We start from the raw sequence: 15107 nt of genomic DNA, 5'->3' as shown, positions 1-15107 counted from the left end.
GTTTAAGAAAATTCCTACACTGCTGCTGGACACCATTGTATTAGGCTAACATGACAGATTTACCATTAAAAATGTGTTGGGAAAAAGAAGAGAAACATACATTAGCCAGTTAATTTACTTTCATTCATATGCAAACTAATATTGTCTAAAATATTAATTTCCAGGTTTCAGGCAGCCATTTTGTAAGCCGAACCAACATTCCAAGAGTCTGCAGCCTATCTATTCACTAGGGACTAGCGGCATCACTGAGGCAAGGAGCGTGACCCATGGTCACCTGATTATTGGTTCTGCATACAAAATGGCTGACTCCATCGTACTTCGTATCACAATGGCTCTTTGTCAACCTTTCCTCTTCATTTTTTACCTACGGTCATGTATGCAAGTCAAACATTAAATCTGACATGTCCTTTACAATTTTACATTTCTTGAACATGGGGAACAAAAAGTATACTCATAGAAAGAGAGAGTTAGAAATCTGCTTTTAAAAAAAATGGTAAAATTCAGGACGTTTGTGCAGTTCTGAGGGGAAAAAAACATCTGGAAATGTGGGAGATAAATTGCAGAAGTCAAATCATTAACATATTGTTTTTTTTAGTATTATTAGATCCTGTCAGTTACGGAGAAACTTGCCTATTTGCCCAAAGTTGTCACAAGACACACCAGTTCATACGTTAATGCTCCACAGTGCGGAGCCTGTCAATGTTTTCTTGTTGTTTATAGTGGAGGCAGCCATTTAATGGGCTGAATTATTAGTCAGGAGAACGCAGCCGCAAACAGGACACCTGCACTGTGCCCGGGCGATAGGCTGAGAGATGAACACACCCTTAAGTGAAGTAGTAGAATGTTCCTTCAAGCTAAACCACATATCTTATGACACATTTCACCAATGATTTAAAATCTCGCCATTGAAATAGTTTTGCATTTCACAAGTTAATACTTGATTGACACTGATGCAATTGAAAACAACAAAATGGCATTTTCTAAGAAATATATTCATTTCGCAAGAACCTGACTCGCACATGTACACATAACTCATTGTCTATTATATGTGACATAACAGATATTGGACACACAATATTACCTGCATATGCAGGTGTTTTCCAACCTCCACCAGCAGATAGAGAGAGGTATCCAAGCCGGTAAAACAGATCCAGTACATCTGCAATTCATTTGATACCCTTCAATTATTGGAATTGGGCAAATAGGTAGTCAATTTAAAACAGCAGTTCAAAGCAGCGGGAGACTGGTCCTCCTGTAATCCGAGTGCAGGAGACTGCTGTTCTTTGCATACAAGTTAATTCATAGCTGTATTGCTGTCAGAGAGAGTGTAATAATTTGTAGGTCACGATACAGCACCTACTCTGCACTAAATACACCTTCCTTTGATTGGACGCTAAGCGTCTCTATACATCTCTATCATTGATGTGCTCTCCAGTTGTTGTTAAACTAAAACTATAATTTTCAGCTCTAATATACGAACATGAGAGCGTCAAGTGAAACACAGTTGTAGATCCACTTTAAGAATTAAAATAGCTATATAGTAAAAAGCACTTATATATTTCCCAGAATTTTCGATAGCAATGAAGGACACTGTAAAAAGTAACCAGTTTCCTACACCAAGTGTAGGCAGCCATTTTGTGAGCTAAATAACTATTCATGAGGAATGCAGTCCTATTCACCAGGAACTAGTGGCACGACGCAGGAAGTGGATGAGGACAAATGGATAGGCTGCACTGTTGTGATTTTTTTTGTTGTCAGGCTCACAAAATGGCAGCCCCAGTGTGTGTTGGAGACACTTTAAAAAGACAATCGCTCTCAATAAAATTTCTCCCAAACTTTTAAAACGCCGTTGAGATTATTTGTCCACACAGCATGTAATCTGGCTGGTCTGGTAAACGCTTAAAGTCAAATGTTATGGAGGGTGGACTTGTGTATAGAGATAGATGGTCACCTGTGTGGTAAACCATAGTTGCCTATTCTCAACTTAGGTAGAGACCTCCCGGGATTCCCCAGAGAGCAGGCAATTTTCTCGGAGGGGTGCTTACCTGCAAGGTGGTTAATGATCTGTTGTGAAAATGCAAATCACGTCTTCCAGCCCCACCCAACTCAGTAAACACTAAGTGAGCAGAGATGTGACGACAGAATCCACCCCACAATGCACCTTGCCCCACTGAATTGGTGACGCTACGCCCACCTCCTATTTTCATATTTCCCAGAAGCGAGTTATGAAAAGTAGAGAAGCATGCTGTAAATAGTCACACAGCAAAAAGATCAACTGCAGGCAACAAAAATAAGTAAACAAAAAAAAAACAGACACAAAATGGATGCCATCATGAGCAGATACATGAGCATCACTTGAGGAGTTTATCCATACAGGAGTTTGGAAAGACAGAGAGAGGTTTGGTGTCCAAAAGGGAAACAGTTGGGAAGTCTGTGACTGGCAAAACGTCATAGGACTTGTCATCTTTGCACAATAGAAGCCACCATTTTGCAGAGTGAACCAATATTTATTAAAAAGCAACCTATCAGTTCTCTAGGAATAAGTGGCGTAGCTGAGGCTAAATTATACTTTCTTGGATAGGTTGAATATTGGTTCAGTCTACAAAATGGCTGACTTCACTGTAAAAGAAGCATTGCTGTGTAAAAGTGTACTCATTCCTGAAAATAAAAATGTTTTCCATGTAAAAACCTGTGTTCTGTGAGGTACCCAGAGCTGTAGAACAGTCACATTATGTTATGATCTGCCAGTTAGTGCATGATCCCACCATTGTCTGAGCTGTGTTGTGAAGCATTACCTCACTTCTTGAGTGTTCTATCCTGATGAGCAGTTCAGCAATGCATGATGGGTATTCCCAGCTTGTGTATTGCTTACAAAGATGGTTTTCAGGATCCCCTTCACCTTAGCACAAGTGGATGAATCACTCTTTGGTAACAAGAGAGCCACCTGCGCTCGAGTGTGGATATCATGAAAACCTGCGTTTCAGAAGGCACTGGAGGACAGCAGTAAGTAGACCCATACTTACATTCATTAAATACTAAACTACGCTACAAGATGTCTCGTATCGCAACAGAAGAAAGAGGTAGGCAACATGCAGGGCATGCTGGAGCTTGTAGTTCCTCAATAGCCTAATTTAGACCGTAGAATGGTAATCCAAATCAACCTCTGCACAGTTAAACCCATACATGCCAACTCTCCCGGAAAGTCCGGGAGACTCCCGAAATTCGGGTCAGTCTCCCGGGCAAGCTGGCATTTCTCCTGCATCCCAATCTCTCTGTGAATCACGCCATTTTGGAGGGCGGTAGGGGCCGGACGAGGCCAATCGCGTCATTTTGCCTCCCCCCCCCCGCGCGACGTCAATTACGCTTTCGCCCTCCAGTCACGCCCCTTCTATAAGTATGGTTAAACCAAGACCAGCCTTTTTGGGTGAATATTACACTTGTTGGTGCATTTTTCAGTAGTAAGTTCTTAAATCTAGTTCCCTTCCAGGCACTTATTTATTGTGTTATTTTGCAGATTCTGGTTCGGCATTACAGAACGTTACACTTTAGAATGGTCTTATAATTCCTTTAAAAATGTATTTTGCTATAGCTGCACCTTTTATTGCACTTATTAGTGATGTAGGTTCGGTTCTGTTGCTTCCAGTATAGAAGTATAATTGTATATTGGTCATCAATGCTGACCAAGCACAACGCAATATTGCAGAAGTTGTGAAATAAACTCAAACGGCATGTCCAACGTCACTCGATATAGAAGGCAGAGACAGAATATTTCCGTCCGGTCACTACACGCTGAATAATGAAGGATGTTGGACATATAAGTCGTTACTTTTACTTCACAAAGTTCTTAATTTGCTGTATTACACCTCGTATTGCAAAGCCATTAGTATAGAATCACATTCGTGTCACTACTTGAAATGAGAGTGTCTTGGGTACAATTATCTGCCACGTAATAACGAATTGCAATGTGGCACTGGCTCCTAGTTATTTGATAGGTTGCATTCTCATAAATTTTGGATAGCCGCCCCAAAAAAGTCTTCCTCTGCTATTTGTGGGTGATGGGCGTTCTTTAAAACGCATTTTATGCTTCCCTAATCCCAGCAAATTAGACACTAAGGTTTTATTTCTGAACTGCAAAAATCTAAAATATCAGGGTCACGATCCAACTTTTAAAAAAATTTCACTGAGTTTTAAGGTGAACTGCAAGGATCGGACGGTCAAACGTTTGCACTTGCCAATGGGAGGAGTTACTGGGATCATGGTTGTCTCTTGCTAATGACAGATAAAGCACAGAAGTGCTCCTAGCATGCAGAACAGGATTATTTTACTCTCCCACAAAAGGACTTTTCTCCACCACTTTGGGAGTCACAGAAATTAGCACGCATCTCTATATTTATATACTTCTCTGGGAAAGCGCCTTTCTAGGCGTCCTTAGACCAATATAATAAAAAGCTTCAAACATACAATAGTGTCACATATAATGACAGTCCTGGGGGTAAATTTGTCAAGCTGCTGATTTGAAAAAGTGGAGATGGTGCCTATAGCAGCCAATCAGATTGTAGTTGTCATCTTATAGAATGTACTAAATAAATGATAACTAGAATCTGATTGGTTGCTATAGGCAACATCTCCACTCTTTCAAACCCACAGCTTGATAAATTTACCCCTGGTGTCCCCTGACCCTCATGACTAACTTAATATATAATCTAAATTAAGCCGAGCAGTATTTGAGGAGACGGAAGCTAGCATTTAAATGAATGAAGTGAATGGTCCTGAAGTAGTAGTAGCTTGGACTTGATGTGACGGAATTACTGCTATCACCCCCGCATACCTACCAGAGTATCCGCTAATCCACTATACTAGACGCAGATTGATTTTACAGGGTGGTTTCCAAAGACCCAGACGTGGGCGCGTGCCTTAAATGCTCTTGACGAACCGGTAGGCGCAACTGCGCACATAAAGAAGCATTTTGGGTTCTCGCTGTTTGTGGTTCTCTAATGATCCTTTGTGAGATGGGTTTATGGAGTCAAATAGAATACTAGAAACTATTGACATGTTTTATTCAAACAAAAGGCCAAGTCCCATGAAACTGGCTGACCTGCACCGCTTCTGCCTAGTCAGGACTAGTAGTGCTACTCAACAAGTTAGATAAAGGCTATAAAAATAGGAGAAAGTCCAGCTCTAGTGGACGACAGAAACCGTGGGTTGGCATACACACAGATCGTGCAGCTGTTTTGTATTAATAAGCCAACATTTTTACAGCAACTTTTTTATACAAATACCATTATGTTAGAGAAATAATAGGAATTTGAGCCATTTTGAAATCTAGGACTACAATACTATAATATTGTGATAACAGAATATGCCACTTGGACACGAGTCTCAGCCACTTTGTCAGGCCGAGGGTACATAGCTTTGGACCTGGAAAAACAAAGATTTCGCCAAACTCAGCGGAATCTTTGCATTATCCGCCCTTAAAATAGGCAGAATTGCCATAACCAGAACCAAGCTAGATTAGGAGAGCTCAACATTTGTGCCAATATTCAATTAATAAACCTCTCAGTATGCGAAGCAACACAGTTAACAAATTAACTTTTTCATTGGATTGCGGAAGGGGGTTGTCTATGATTTCCCAGAAACAAAACCTAAACCATGGGAAAATTAAAGTTTTATTGTTCAACTGGAAAAGATATTAATAAGCCGATACGAAGATTAAGGTTATCAATAAAGGAAACACTTACCATGTTATGCTTGAGGATTCTTTGCACAACTGGGGTAAACACCTCAATGACCACCATGGAACGAGGGCGCTCTCTACAGTGCTGTAAGAAGAAGATTGTTATAATACAAGAAGCAGCATACGGTAATGCAATATAACACACACACACAAACATTATATATAAATACAACCCATGGATGACACTTGCTCCAAAACTTCTAAAAACACTTGAAATTTTCTGTCTAACAGCCCAATAATAATATAAAGCAGATGTAGGACATATGGCTTTTGCTGGTTATGATGGTTAGGACTCTGTCCCTATTTTGAATTAGGGCTGCAGTATCTCTGTGCTACCAGAGGTGTTGCTTTTATACCTGGACAGTTTCTCCTTGCCTGCAAGAGGTTAAGCCCTTATCATCTGATCAGAATCGTGTTCACCTATGGCCAGCCTTTTTCAGACTGCCTTTTCCAATAGGCAAATGCCAGTTTGTTTGTCTTTGCTGCTGCTGGTATCTCTGTGAAATTCCTATTTAGCAAGTGACTTCTACCTGGCACTTGACTTCTGCTTTGTTTCATTGTCCTGCATAGTTACTTGTGACCCAGACCCCGGCTACGTTTGACCTTGCTCCTGTATATTCCCTGGCTTTGTTGTGGATCATCCGCCTTCTGACACCTGGCTTGTCTAATCCTCCTTTTGCCTGATTCTCCTGTGGATCATCCAGTGCCTTCCATTTTTCTGCCATCCTAGGTCCCCATTACTGTGCCCCCCCACACACCGCTAGATAGCGCCAACCTCCACAAGACCCGACAAAGATAATTAAATGTATAAAACAGTCATTTATGATGATCATCTGTTTTGTATCCTGCAATTCTGCCTCCACCTCCATGGAGCTGGACATTTTCCCAAGGGCCTGCCGACAACTATCAGCATGTCCTGCGGGCAGCTAAAGGTTGCCCCCACGTTCTCTAAAAGGTCCGAACCCCATAAATCTTTATAGTACCTTGCAGAAGAATTCACAAAGGTCAGGAGGAGGGTGGTTGTTCTCCAATAGAGGAGCGATAGCCTAGAAAATAAAACCATATACATATATTAGTCAATGTAACAGATATTTCCTCAAATAAGTAGTGCACTGACATTAACAGAGGGCACTTTGAGCCTTGTGCCTCATTGACAAGACTAGTTCCTAGTGAGCAGATAGGCTGCCTTCGCATAAAGCAGCCGACAAAATGGCTGCTTCCACTGTGTGTAGGTGACAACAACTTTAAACAAAAGAGTGATTTTATTTGTTCTTGCTGCATAGACTTTTATAAAACACGGCATCTTACTTGATGCAACAATTGTGCTGGTGGCTTTAGCACCACTTTACAGCTAGACTAACAATGCAGGCAAGAAATTATGGTGTTTTTCATTTTCCATTAACAGTGCAACAACAGACTATACTTTACGAGCGCTGGGGTTTGTTTATTTCTTGTTTCTTTTAAACAACTGTCAAAGTTTCAGAAAACTCAGGTCACCTAATTATTCCATAACCAAGCAACCAAAATGTGCTTGTGTAAATATAAGGGAAAAAGTCAATGCTACTTCTGTCGGCTTTATTATAATGGTGTCAAATTATCAGAAGGAACAATGCATTTTCTCAGGCAGCAGATACTGTAATGCTTTCAGACACAAAAAGTCCGAATTCTGGTAGATATTAACTTAGTTGAGTTTGGATCTCTTTTTACGACTGCGAGCAGCCATAGCGTCCACCAAACATCGTCCCATTGCCGCTCATTACGGTACAGAATCTCCGCTTGTTTTCTCCTCACATCTGTCTCTGTGGAGTGTTCCGGAAACACCTCGCGGCTACCTGAATTCCCTTTAGTGTTCAATTATGACAAAATAAACAGCACCCAATGACACTCACATTTAATTGAAACCACTTCCCAGTTTTGGGGGGGTACATGACTTGGGGCTATTCATTATCATTTTCTAAACAGAGGTTAGATTGGTTTCTATGGGCAATACCCCATTTTCATGACAGGAACAAATACAATAAATATCTTCCAATGCTTGTAAAACTCCACTACTTTAGTTTATTAAATGTTTTGGGGGTTTTAAAGTTTATTTAGACTTTTGCACAAATCAGGTACAGTGAATACCTGTTTGCTTCATAAATGACTAACTATTCCATCATAAATATGATGGTAGTGGAAATAATCGTAAAAAGATAAAAATCGTTATCAAGTAACAGAATGGAACCATTTCTTAAGCCATGGGGCAATTCTGGAGGCTGTAAATATCCAACACATTCCTTTGGCTCAGCAGACTATTTTCTTCAGAGATGTCCGCAGGGATCCAAGTGCACAAATTCAAGAGATCCCACAACAAATTCTTCTATCTTACAGACTCAATATGTAGACACATGGGAACAGTTTGTGGAGTTGGCAGAATATGAGGAATATTTGCAAAAATTAACTCTGTTGAGGCGAGTAGACCACTGCAGAACACAAGTAGAAATGATGTGGTATACAATTCACACTTACATTAAAACCCACATAAAACAAAGACACCAGTAATGTATAAATAAACCTAATCTTGTATATATCATTATAGCCATGATTCACCAAGCACAAATGACACATTCCAGGGTTTGCACCTTTTGCACAGGTATAAACTGGACTGGGCAATGAGAGTGCTCAACATGTACTTCTGAGAACTATTATACTTCTATTCACACCCTTTATTGTTAATCCCTATTCCCTGCCTTGAGTTGTTGTCATCAGCAGCCAATAATTTCACTTTAATTGTAAGATGCATTCCTTTAAATCAGGACCTGGCAACCTGTGGATAGTTAACTGTTGCACAATGACAATACCTAGTATGCCATCTCATCCTCTGCCTGAACTGGAAAGCTGCAAGTTGTCTAAATAAAACTACACAATATGTTTTGTTGTTTAAAGCAGCAATCCCATGAAAATATCAGGTGTGTTTTTTTAACATAAATCACTGTAGCAGGCTATAAGAAGAATGTCAGTATTTACCATTATCCCTTGTTCTTTTTTCTCTTATTAATGATTTATTATTCTGGACTACCACGGCAACCACAGTCACATGGCACGTGACGAAGTGAGCAGAGGGTCTTTGGAACTCCCCTCCGAGCTCTGTCTGCACTGTGACATTCTGCTTCTCCCCCCTTTGCTATCACATGATCTGATGAGAGCTGTGTGCCTGTGACTATGTCTGTGTGAACTTCAAAATGTCAATACTCTTGACTTGAAAAGGTTACCAACTCAGCCTGACAATGCACTAGCAACATAACTGAGGCATTGGGCTTTTTTATATTTATATTGTTCAATGCCAAAACATGCTCTAAGAAGCTCTGCAGCATACACAACAATAAATCATAATGTATAAAGCTGTTATTTAGGTTCTTTTCCAAGACAACAAACAAAACAATTAAAACAGATTAAGAAACTGGTGCTCAATTAGAAGCCAAGCAATATGTAAAAACCGAGAAAGCACTAGTGTACTATGTACTAAATTACTGTACCCTCTGTTGTATTTAACCAAACATTAATACTTCTGAACAATTCAAACAACTCCATAAACCTTGACAGATGTGTGTGTACAGATCCATCAACTTAGTCTATTCTTTAGGCTATCAGCGGCAAAGCGCATTCAAGATGTAAGAACTTGCGTTAAAAGTTGAAATTTAAAGCCCGTGTCTACAAGACCTCATAATAATAGAAATGTCTTGACTTACCACAATGATGCTCTCGTGCTCCTGAGTGGTTAGATTAATGTTCTGCAGAAATAAATCACCAACAGTTATCTCCCTCTTCAAGATATTACAACAGAACTCAAACAGCGATAGATAGGAACATGGAAGTATGAGATAAGCTTTAGAACTTTTCCATTTGTGTGATGATATGAGTAAATATTTTGCATCCCATAAAACAACTGACATATAGTTTTAAACTGACTCCCTCTAGCTTTCAATTGTCACCAAATTAACCTAAAATATTCATTATTATTTATTTGGGGGTGTCCGACATACCGGGTGAAAGCGGGTTATCTGCCGATCAAATAGGCAACAATCATCTGATCTATATCAATTGGATATTTTTCAAGCCTTAAATTAGTTTTGGGGTCACACACCTAGTGATGTCAAGTAAATATGTCTGCATGTGTGACCAGCATTAGAAGACTCCTTATATTATAGAGTTAAGTGTATTCTACACAAGAGCAAAGGAGCCTGGGTAATGAAGGGTATGATTAAGCCAACAGGCTCACTTCATTTGAAGGCATAATGAAAGCTGAAAAGTCTAATAAAAAGTCACGTAAACGATAAGAAGTGTCCAGTCAGAGAAAGAAGGAAGTACAAATTGAGTTGACACAAAACGGTTCAGATAGATTTAACGCTAGTACACATTATTTTATCTTGGAATGATAATCAAGAGTTTGCGAAGTCGTATTCGAGAAAAACATTTTTCGCTCAGTCGATGTTGGAAATGACTTCAACAAGGTCTTTCCCCCCTTTGAGTCAACAAAATTCGGAGCAGCAGGAAGTAAAACAGCTAAACTTGGTGTTTTTGAAACCTAATGTCAAAGTGATCATGTTGTGAACGTTGGGACTCTGGGAAACCGCAGCTATTTTCTTCCTCCAATGGAGGTCCCGCAGCAGGGTCAAATTGGAGTTCCAGGAGTAGAGTAAGGACAAACTTGCGCCACAGGGGAAATAACATTTTCCACTCCTTCCTGTCTGTTAATTGGATGTGCTATACTGAAAATAATCAAACAATCCTCAACTTCAATCTTAACAAAACGTCTGCACTGTGACTACTTTTGAGTGAGCAAATGGTTCCTAGGTTTTAGAAAATAACTTCATGATTGTAGTTCCAGTTTTCTACCATAGAGTGTGAAAATAAGTGACAGAAGTCTTTCGTTAACACGAAACACATTGGTTTCCAACCAATCCCAGATGGAGAGCAGAAAAACAAAACTGTTCCTTTTTTTAGACACATCAAGGACTACAAAATTAATTGGGCCAAAGCATATGTTGCTTCATCAATGGGGAACACATTCCTTGCATACCCTAAGCAAGGGGCATTTATTTTACGGTGTAACAGGAATGAGTCCGTGTCTAAGGAAAGAAGTTTCCAAACCAGGTACTCTTTAAAGAAACGCGTTAAGAAAGTTTTTGAAATGCAACATATAATTGTTTCAGCATCTCTGCAGAAGTAAGAGTTTACTACTAGTTGCCCATTCTCTCTCAATGTCCGGGAGACACCCATGTTATAGGTAGACCTCCTGCACTCCAGGGGGAATAGACAATTCTCACTGAAGGCCGCGCACCGACCTGCAAAGTGGGCAGTGACAAGTTGTAATGACGCTAATTGTTTCATCAAGCCCCACCCACTTGAGAGCGCTGGGTGAGCAGGAGCGTGATGATGGAATCTGCGGCATCGTGAACCTTTCCCAGCTCATTTGATGACACAAATCTCATCATCAAGCTACCGGAAGGAAGGTATGAAAAGCAGATTCAATATGTTATATTACATATGCTATATATATGCTAATATGCTGTATATTACAATAATCTAACAGTGGTCTGATAGCTCTTGTGACTTCCTGTGCAGGTCTGTCGAGGTCAAGTCAAGAGTTATAGCGAAGGAAACGAATGAGGCTGTGAGAGCCCGTACAGACTACTTGTCAGACTCAGCTGTGGTAAGTTCAGCAGATGAGCTAAACACAGCATTGCCTAAATTAGACTTTAACAAGTTTTTCACCCTATCTATCTATTGAGGGATTCTAGGGATCAACTGATATGAATGGAAATAGATTGATAAGAAATATATAGGTGCAAGACAGCGAGATGCGAGAGCAAGAGATAGAGATACGAGAGTGATAGCAGTGTAAATGTAACATGTACATGGAGGGGCAGGACCCCAGAAACACTTACCTCAGAGAGTAACTTAGAGACAATTCCTAGTGGTGCCTGATGGATGGAGTCATCCTGCAGAGGGGATGTCAGAGCCATGTCCACCAAGGTCCGAATCTCCTTCAGTACAACCTCCCAGCGATTTGGGTTGCTCAGAACCTTTTTGTATTTGTAGATCTTTTTCTAGAAAACAGAAGTTCCAGGGTTATTATTATATGTTAGAGCTTTCCATTCAAATATAATATTGAATCTACAATATAATAATACTATTGTTGGATTACATGAAGGAAAGCTGCTGGAAAAAAACCCCAAATAGACATTTATTTATTTGAAAACGTACTTTGCGATCCTTATATGTGGGTATGAACTTAGGCCCTGCCCCTTTTTTCCTGGCTGTCTCCATTTTACTGAAGCATGTATGGTTCACAACACTCCCTAGCACTTGAGGTTAGGCAGTCAATCACTCACTTCCTTCTAGAGATGCTCAGGCTCGGATTTCTGAAAACCGAGCCCACCCGAACTTAGGAGATCGCGAGCCGTCTCGGTACTTTCACGTGTCCTCTGATCTGAATCGGGGCGAAACGTCATTTTTGCGTTGACGGATCTCGCGGGTTTTGGCTTCCATAACTACTTCCCTCCCCAGGAGATCCAGCGCCATTGCTCACACAGAAACAGGAGTATCAGTGTTCTTGTCACTCTCCAGTCTCCAGTGACATTGCTCAGTGCCATTGCTCAAACAGAAACAGGAGGGGTAGCAGTGTTCTTGTTACTCTCTAGTCTCCAGTGACATTGCTCAGTGCCATTGCTCATACAGAAACAGGAGGGGTAGCAGTGTTCTTGTTACTCTCTAGTCTCCAGTGTCATTGCTCAGTGCCATTGCTCATACAGAAACAGGAAGGGTAGCAGTGTTCTTGTCACTTGACAAAAATTGACTGGAAATTAATGTGATGGAGGTTAATAATAATGTAGGAACAAACAAAGAGACAAATTAAATGATTTTAGCAAAAAAAAATTGTGATTTTAGAAAAAAAAATAGGGATCCAAAACCAAAACACGCGAGGGTGGTTTTGCCTAAACACGAAGTTAATCCAGATCCAAAACCAAAACACAGGGGATCAGTGAACATCTCTACTTTCTTCAGACAGGTATTTTGTCTGTATCCACCCCCTTATCTTGACTGATGCCTGTATGACATTTCTGACAGAAAAACGTCAGGCAGCGGATGGGACAGACAGTTATTTAAGTAAGAGCAGCCTTCAAAGACCAGTTTTAAAAGCATCTGCCTCTGATTAAAGAACAACAACTGGAACCAGAGCTACCAAACACGGAATGCAAAAACTTGAAGATGGAAATATATCCGATCATTGATAACAATGTGCGCTGTTGTATCGTTATCATACTCTGTTTTACCCTACCAAACAGCTCAAATTTCCAGCAAAAATGTCGTGTCAGATCCTATATTGGGCTTATCAGAACCAAACATGAGATATTTCCACAAACTGCAACAGCACCAGCACCACCATCTATCTACGTGAGATGCCGGTTTCAACTGTATGTCCTATTCCAGTGATGGCTAACCTGTGACACTCCAGGTGTTGTGAAACTACAAGCCCCAGCATGCTTTGCCAGTAGATAACTAGCTGATAGCTGGCAGAGCATGCTGGGACTTGTAGTTTCACAACACCTGGAGTGTCACAGGTTAGTCATCACTGTCCTACTCAGTAAGATAACTAGCGGTATTTAAAATATGTGCTGGAAAAAAATCACATATTTTGCAATTTATTTATTGTTTTATCAACTTTATTTATATTTTCCGTCACACGCTGGACAAATGTACAAACTGGTGGAAAATCACTTATTAATTTGAAATTTGGATTGCAGAAGAGAGAGAAGTTACACGAAAAATATAAAATTAAATTTTATAGATATAAAAGGGAGTATAAATAATAGCCATTCAGCAAATGTGGTTGGTGCATACAGTAAAATAAATGCATGACTAAATTGTTTCTATAAAGGGAAAAAGACAGAAATAATGGGTCACTGTATTTATTATTCTACTGTCAAATTGTATGTTTTATGAGACAATTTATATTACTTTTTTATATCACTTTTATCAGTATTTATATTACTTTTTTATATTTTGTCATATTTTTGGATGCAAAACAAAATTCCCACTGAGCTTGCTGCCAGCTTGAATTTATGTTGGTCAACGTCATCTGACATACCTAAATAAATGCATATTGTTATCAAGACATCTGAGGCTGTTCTTTCTTACAGGACACCATCGTTTTTATACTTTTGGGTTCACACACTATGTGCAATTAGTTACCCAATGCCAAACAATGCAGGCGGAATGAGAAACTGCCCAAAGACTGAGATAATGTAGCTGACAGTCCGGGATCAAGTAACATTGATTTACTTACGTCAATTGCAACAACATCCTGCACCCCCCAGGTAGTAAGGGTGACTTAAAAAGAACTTGCCCAAGGTAACAAGGACACTTTGCATGCTGGGTGTTAACCATTTCAATCCCAGAGGCTTTTTCTTTACTGACAAATAATGTAACACAAAGTTCATTTTGGAATAAAATCCATGTGAAATCCCTATATATCACTAAGATGATGTCTAAAAAAAAAGGTTTAAATGACATTGGGCCTGATTCATTAAGGAAAGTAAAGCAAAAAAAATGAGTAGCTTTGCATCTTGGCAAAACCATGTTGCATTGGAGGGAGAAGTAAATTCATACTTACCAACTTTTGGCAAGTGTTTTCCGGGAGATGGGCGTGAGTGGAGGGCGGGAGGGTGCGGGGCCCGGCAAACGGCCAAAATGACGCGATTGTCATTTCGGGAAGGTAATTCCCGGATGGGGGAGACTTGCCAGCTCTCCCGGGAGTCCGTGAGACCAACCCGAATTTCGGGAGTCTCACGGACATTCTGGGAGAGTTGGCAAGTATGAGTAAATTTAAAATGTAATGGCAGATTTAAAATTAGGGTAGGGCATGTACTAGATCAACTTTAAATGTCAGTGTACAAATAAAACTATCAAGTATTTGCGTACTACATGAAAGAAACAGACAGTATTTATCTTATGTGCAAAAAAATAAACTAATTTCCACCCTTTGCATTGTATCATGGTTCTGTCAAAGATAAAACTTACTCATTTTTTTGCCTTACTTTCCTTAATGAATCAGGCCCAATGTGTTTAAAACCAACATAAGCTTTTTAAACTTCTAGAACACATCTTATTCTGTTACCTTCACTTCCACTGAATAATGATGTTGGCTGAGTGAGATCGGATGTAGAGAACAATTAACAGTGAATGGGTTAAAAATATCCATGAGGTATTCCTTCTTAACATGCAGGATGTTACCACGTGCTGCAGAGCGGGGAGCTTTCTGGTGATCTCCGTTAACCAGCGATCTCTAGGCTCTTTGGCTATCAAAAGTTCCCTTTTACCCATAGCATAA

General features: G+C 40.0%; 1 protein-coding gene across 1 annotated transcript in view; it reads right to left on the bottom strand.

Moving 5' to 3' along the window:
- Positions 1–15107, bottom strand: part of CMIP (c-Maf inducing protein) — a 131997-nt gene that overhangs the window by 38797 nt on the left and 78093 nt on the right. Inside the window, exons 4-7 of the mRNA XM_075188982.1 lie at positions 11662–11823; positions 9463–9504; positions 6718–6780; positions 5739–5819 (exon numbers count right to left, since the gene is read on the bottom strand). Of these exons, the coding sequence (XP_075045083.1) occupies positions 5739–5819; positions 6718–6780; positions 9463–9504; positions 11662–11823 (348 nt within the window). The remainder of the gene's footprint in view (positions 1–5738; positions 5820–6717; positions 6781–9462; positions 9505–11661; positions 11824–15107) is intronic.

The sequence above is a fragment of the Mixophyes fleayi genome, chromosome 10 (genome assembly GCF_038048845.1).
Source record: "Mixophyes fleayi isolate aMixFle1 chromosome 10, aMixFle1.hap1, whole genome shotgun sequence".
Classification (NCBI taxonomy): Eukaryota; Metazoa; Chordata; class Amphibia; order Anura; family Limnodynastidae; genus Mixophyes; species Mixophyes fleayi.
This window is presented reverse-complemented; position numbering and strand designations above follow the sequence as displayed.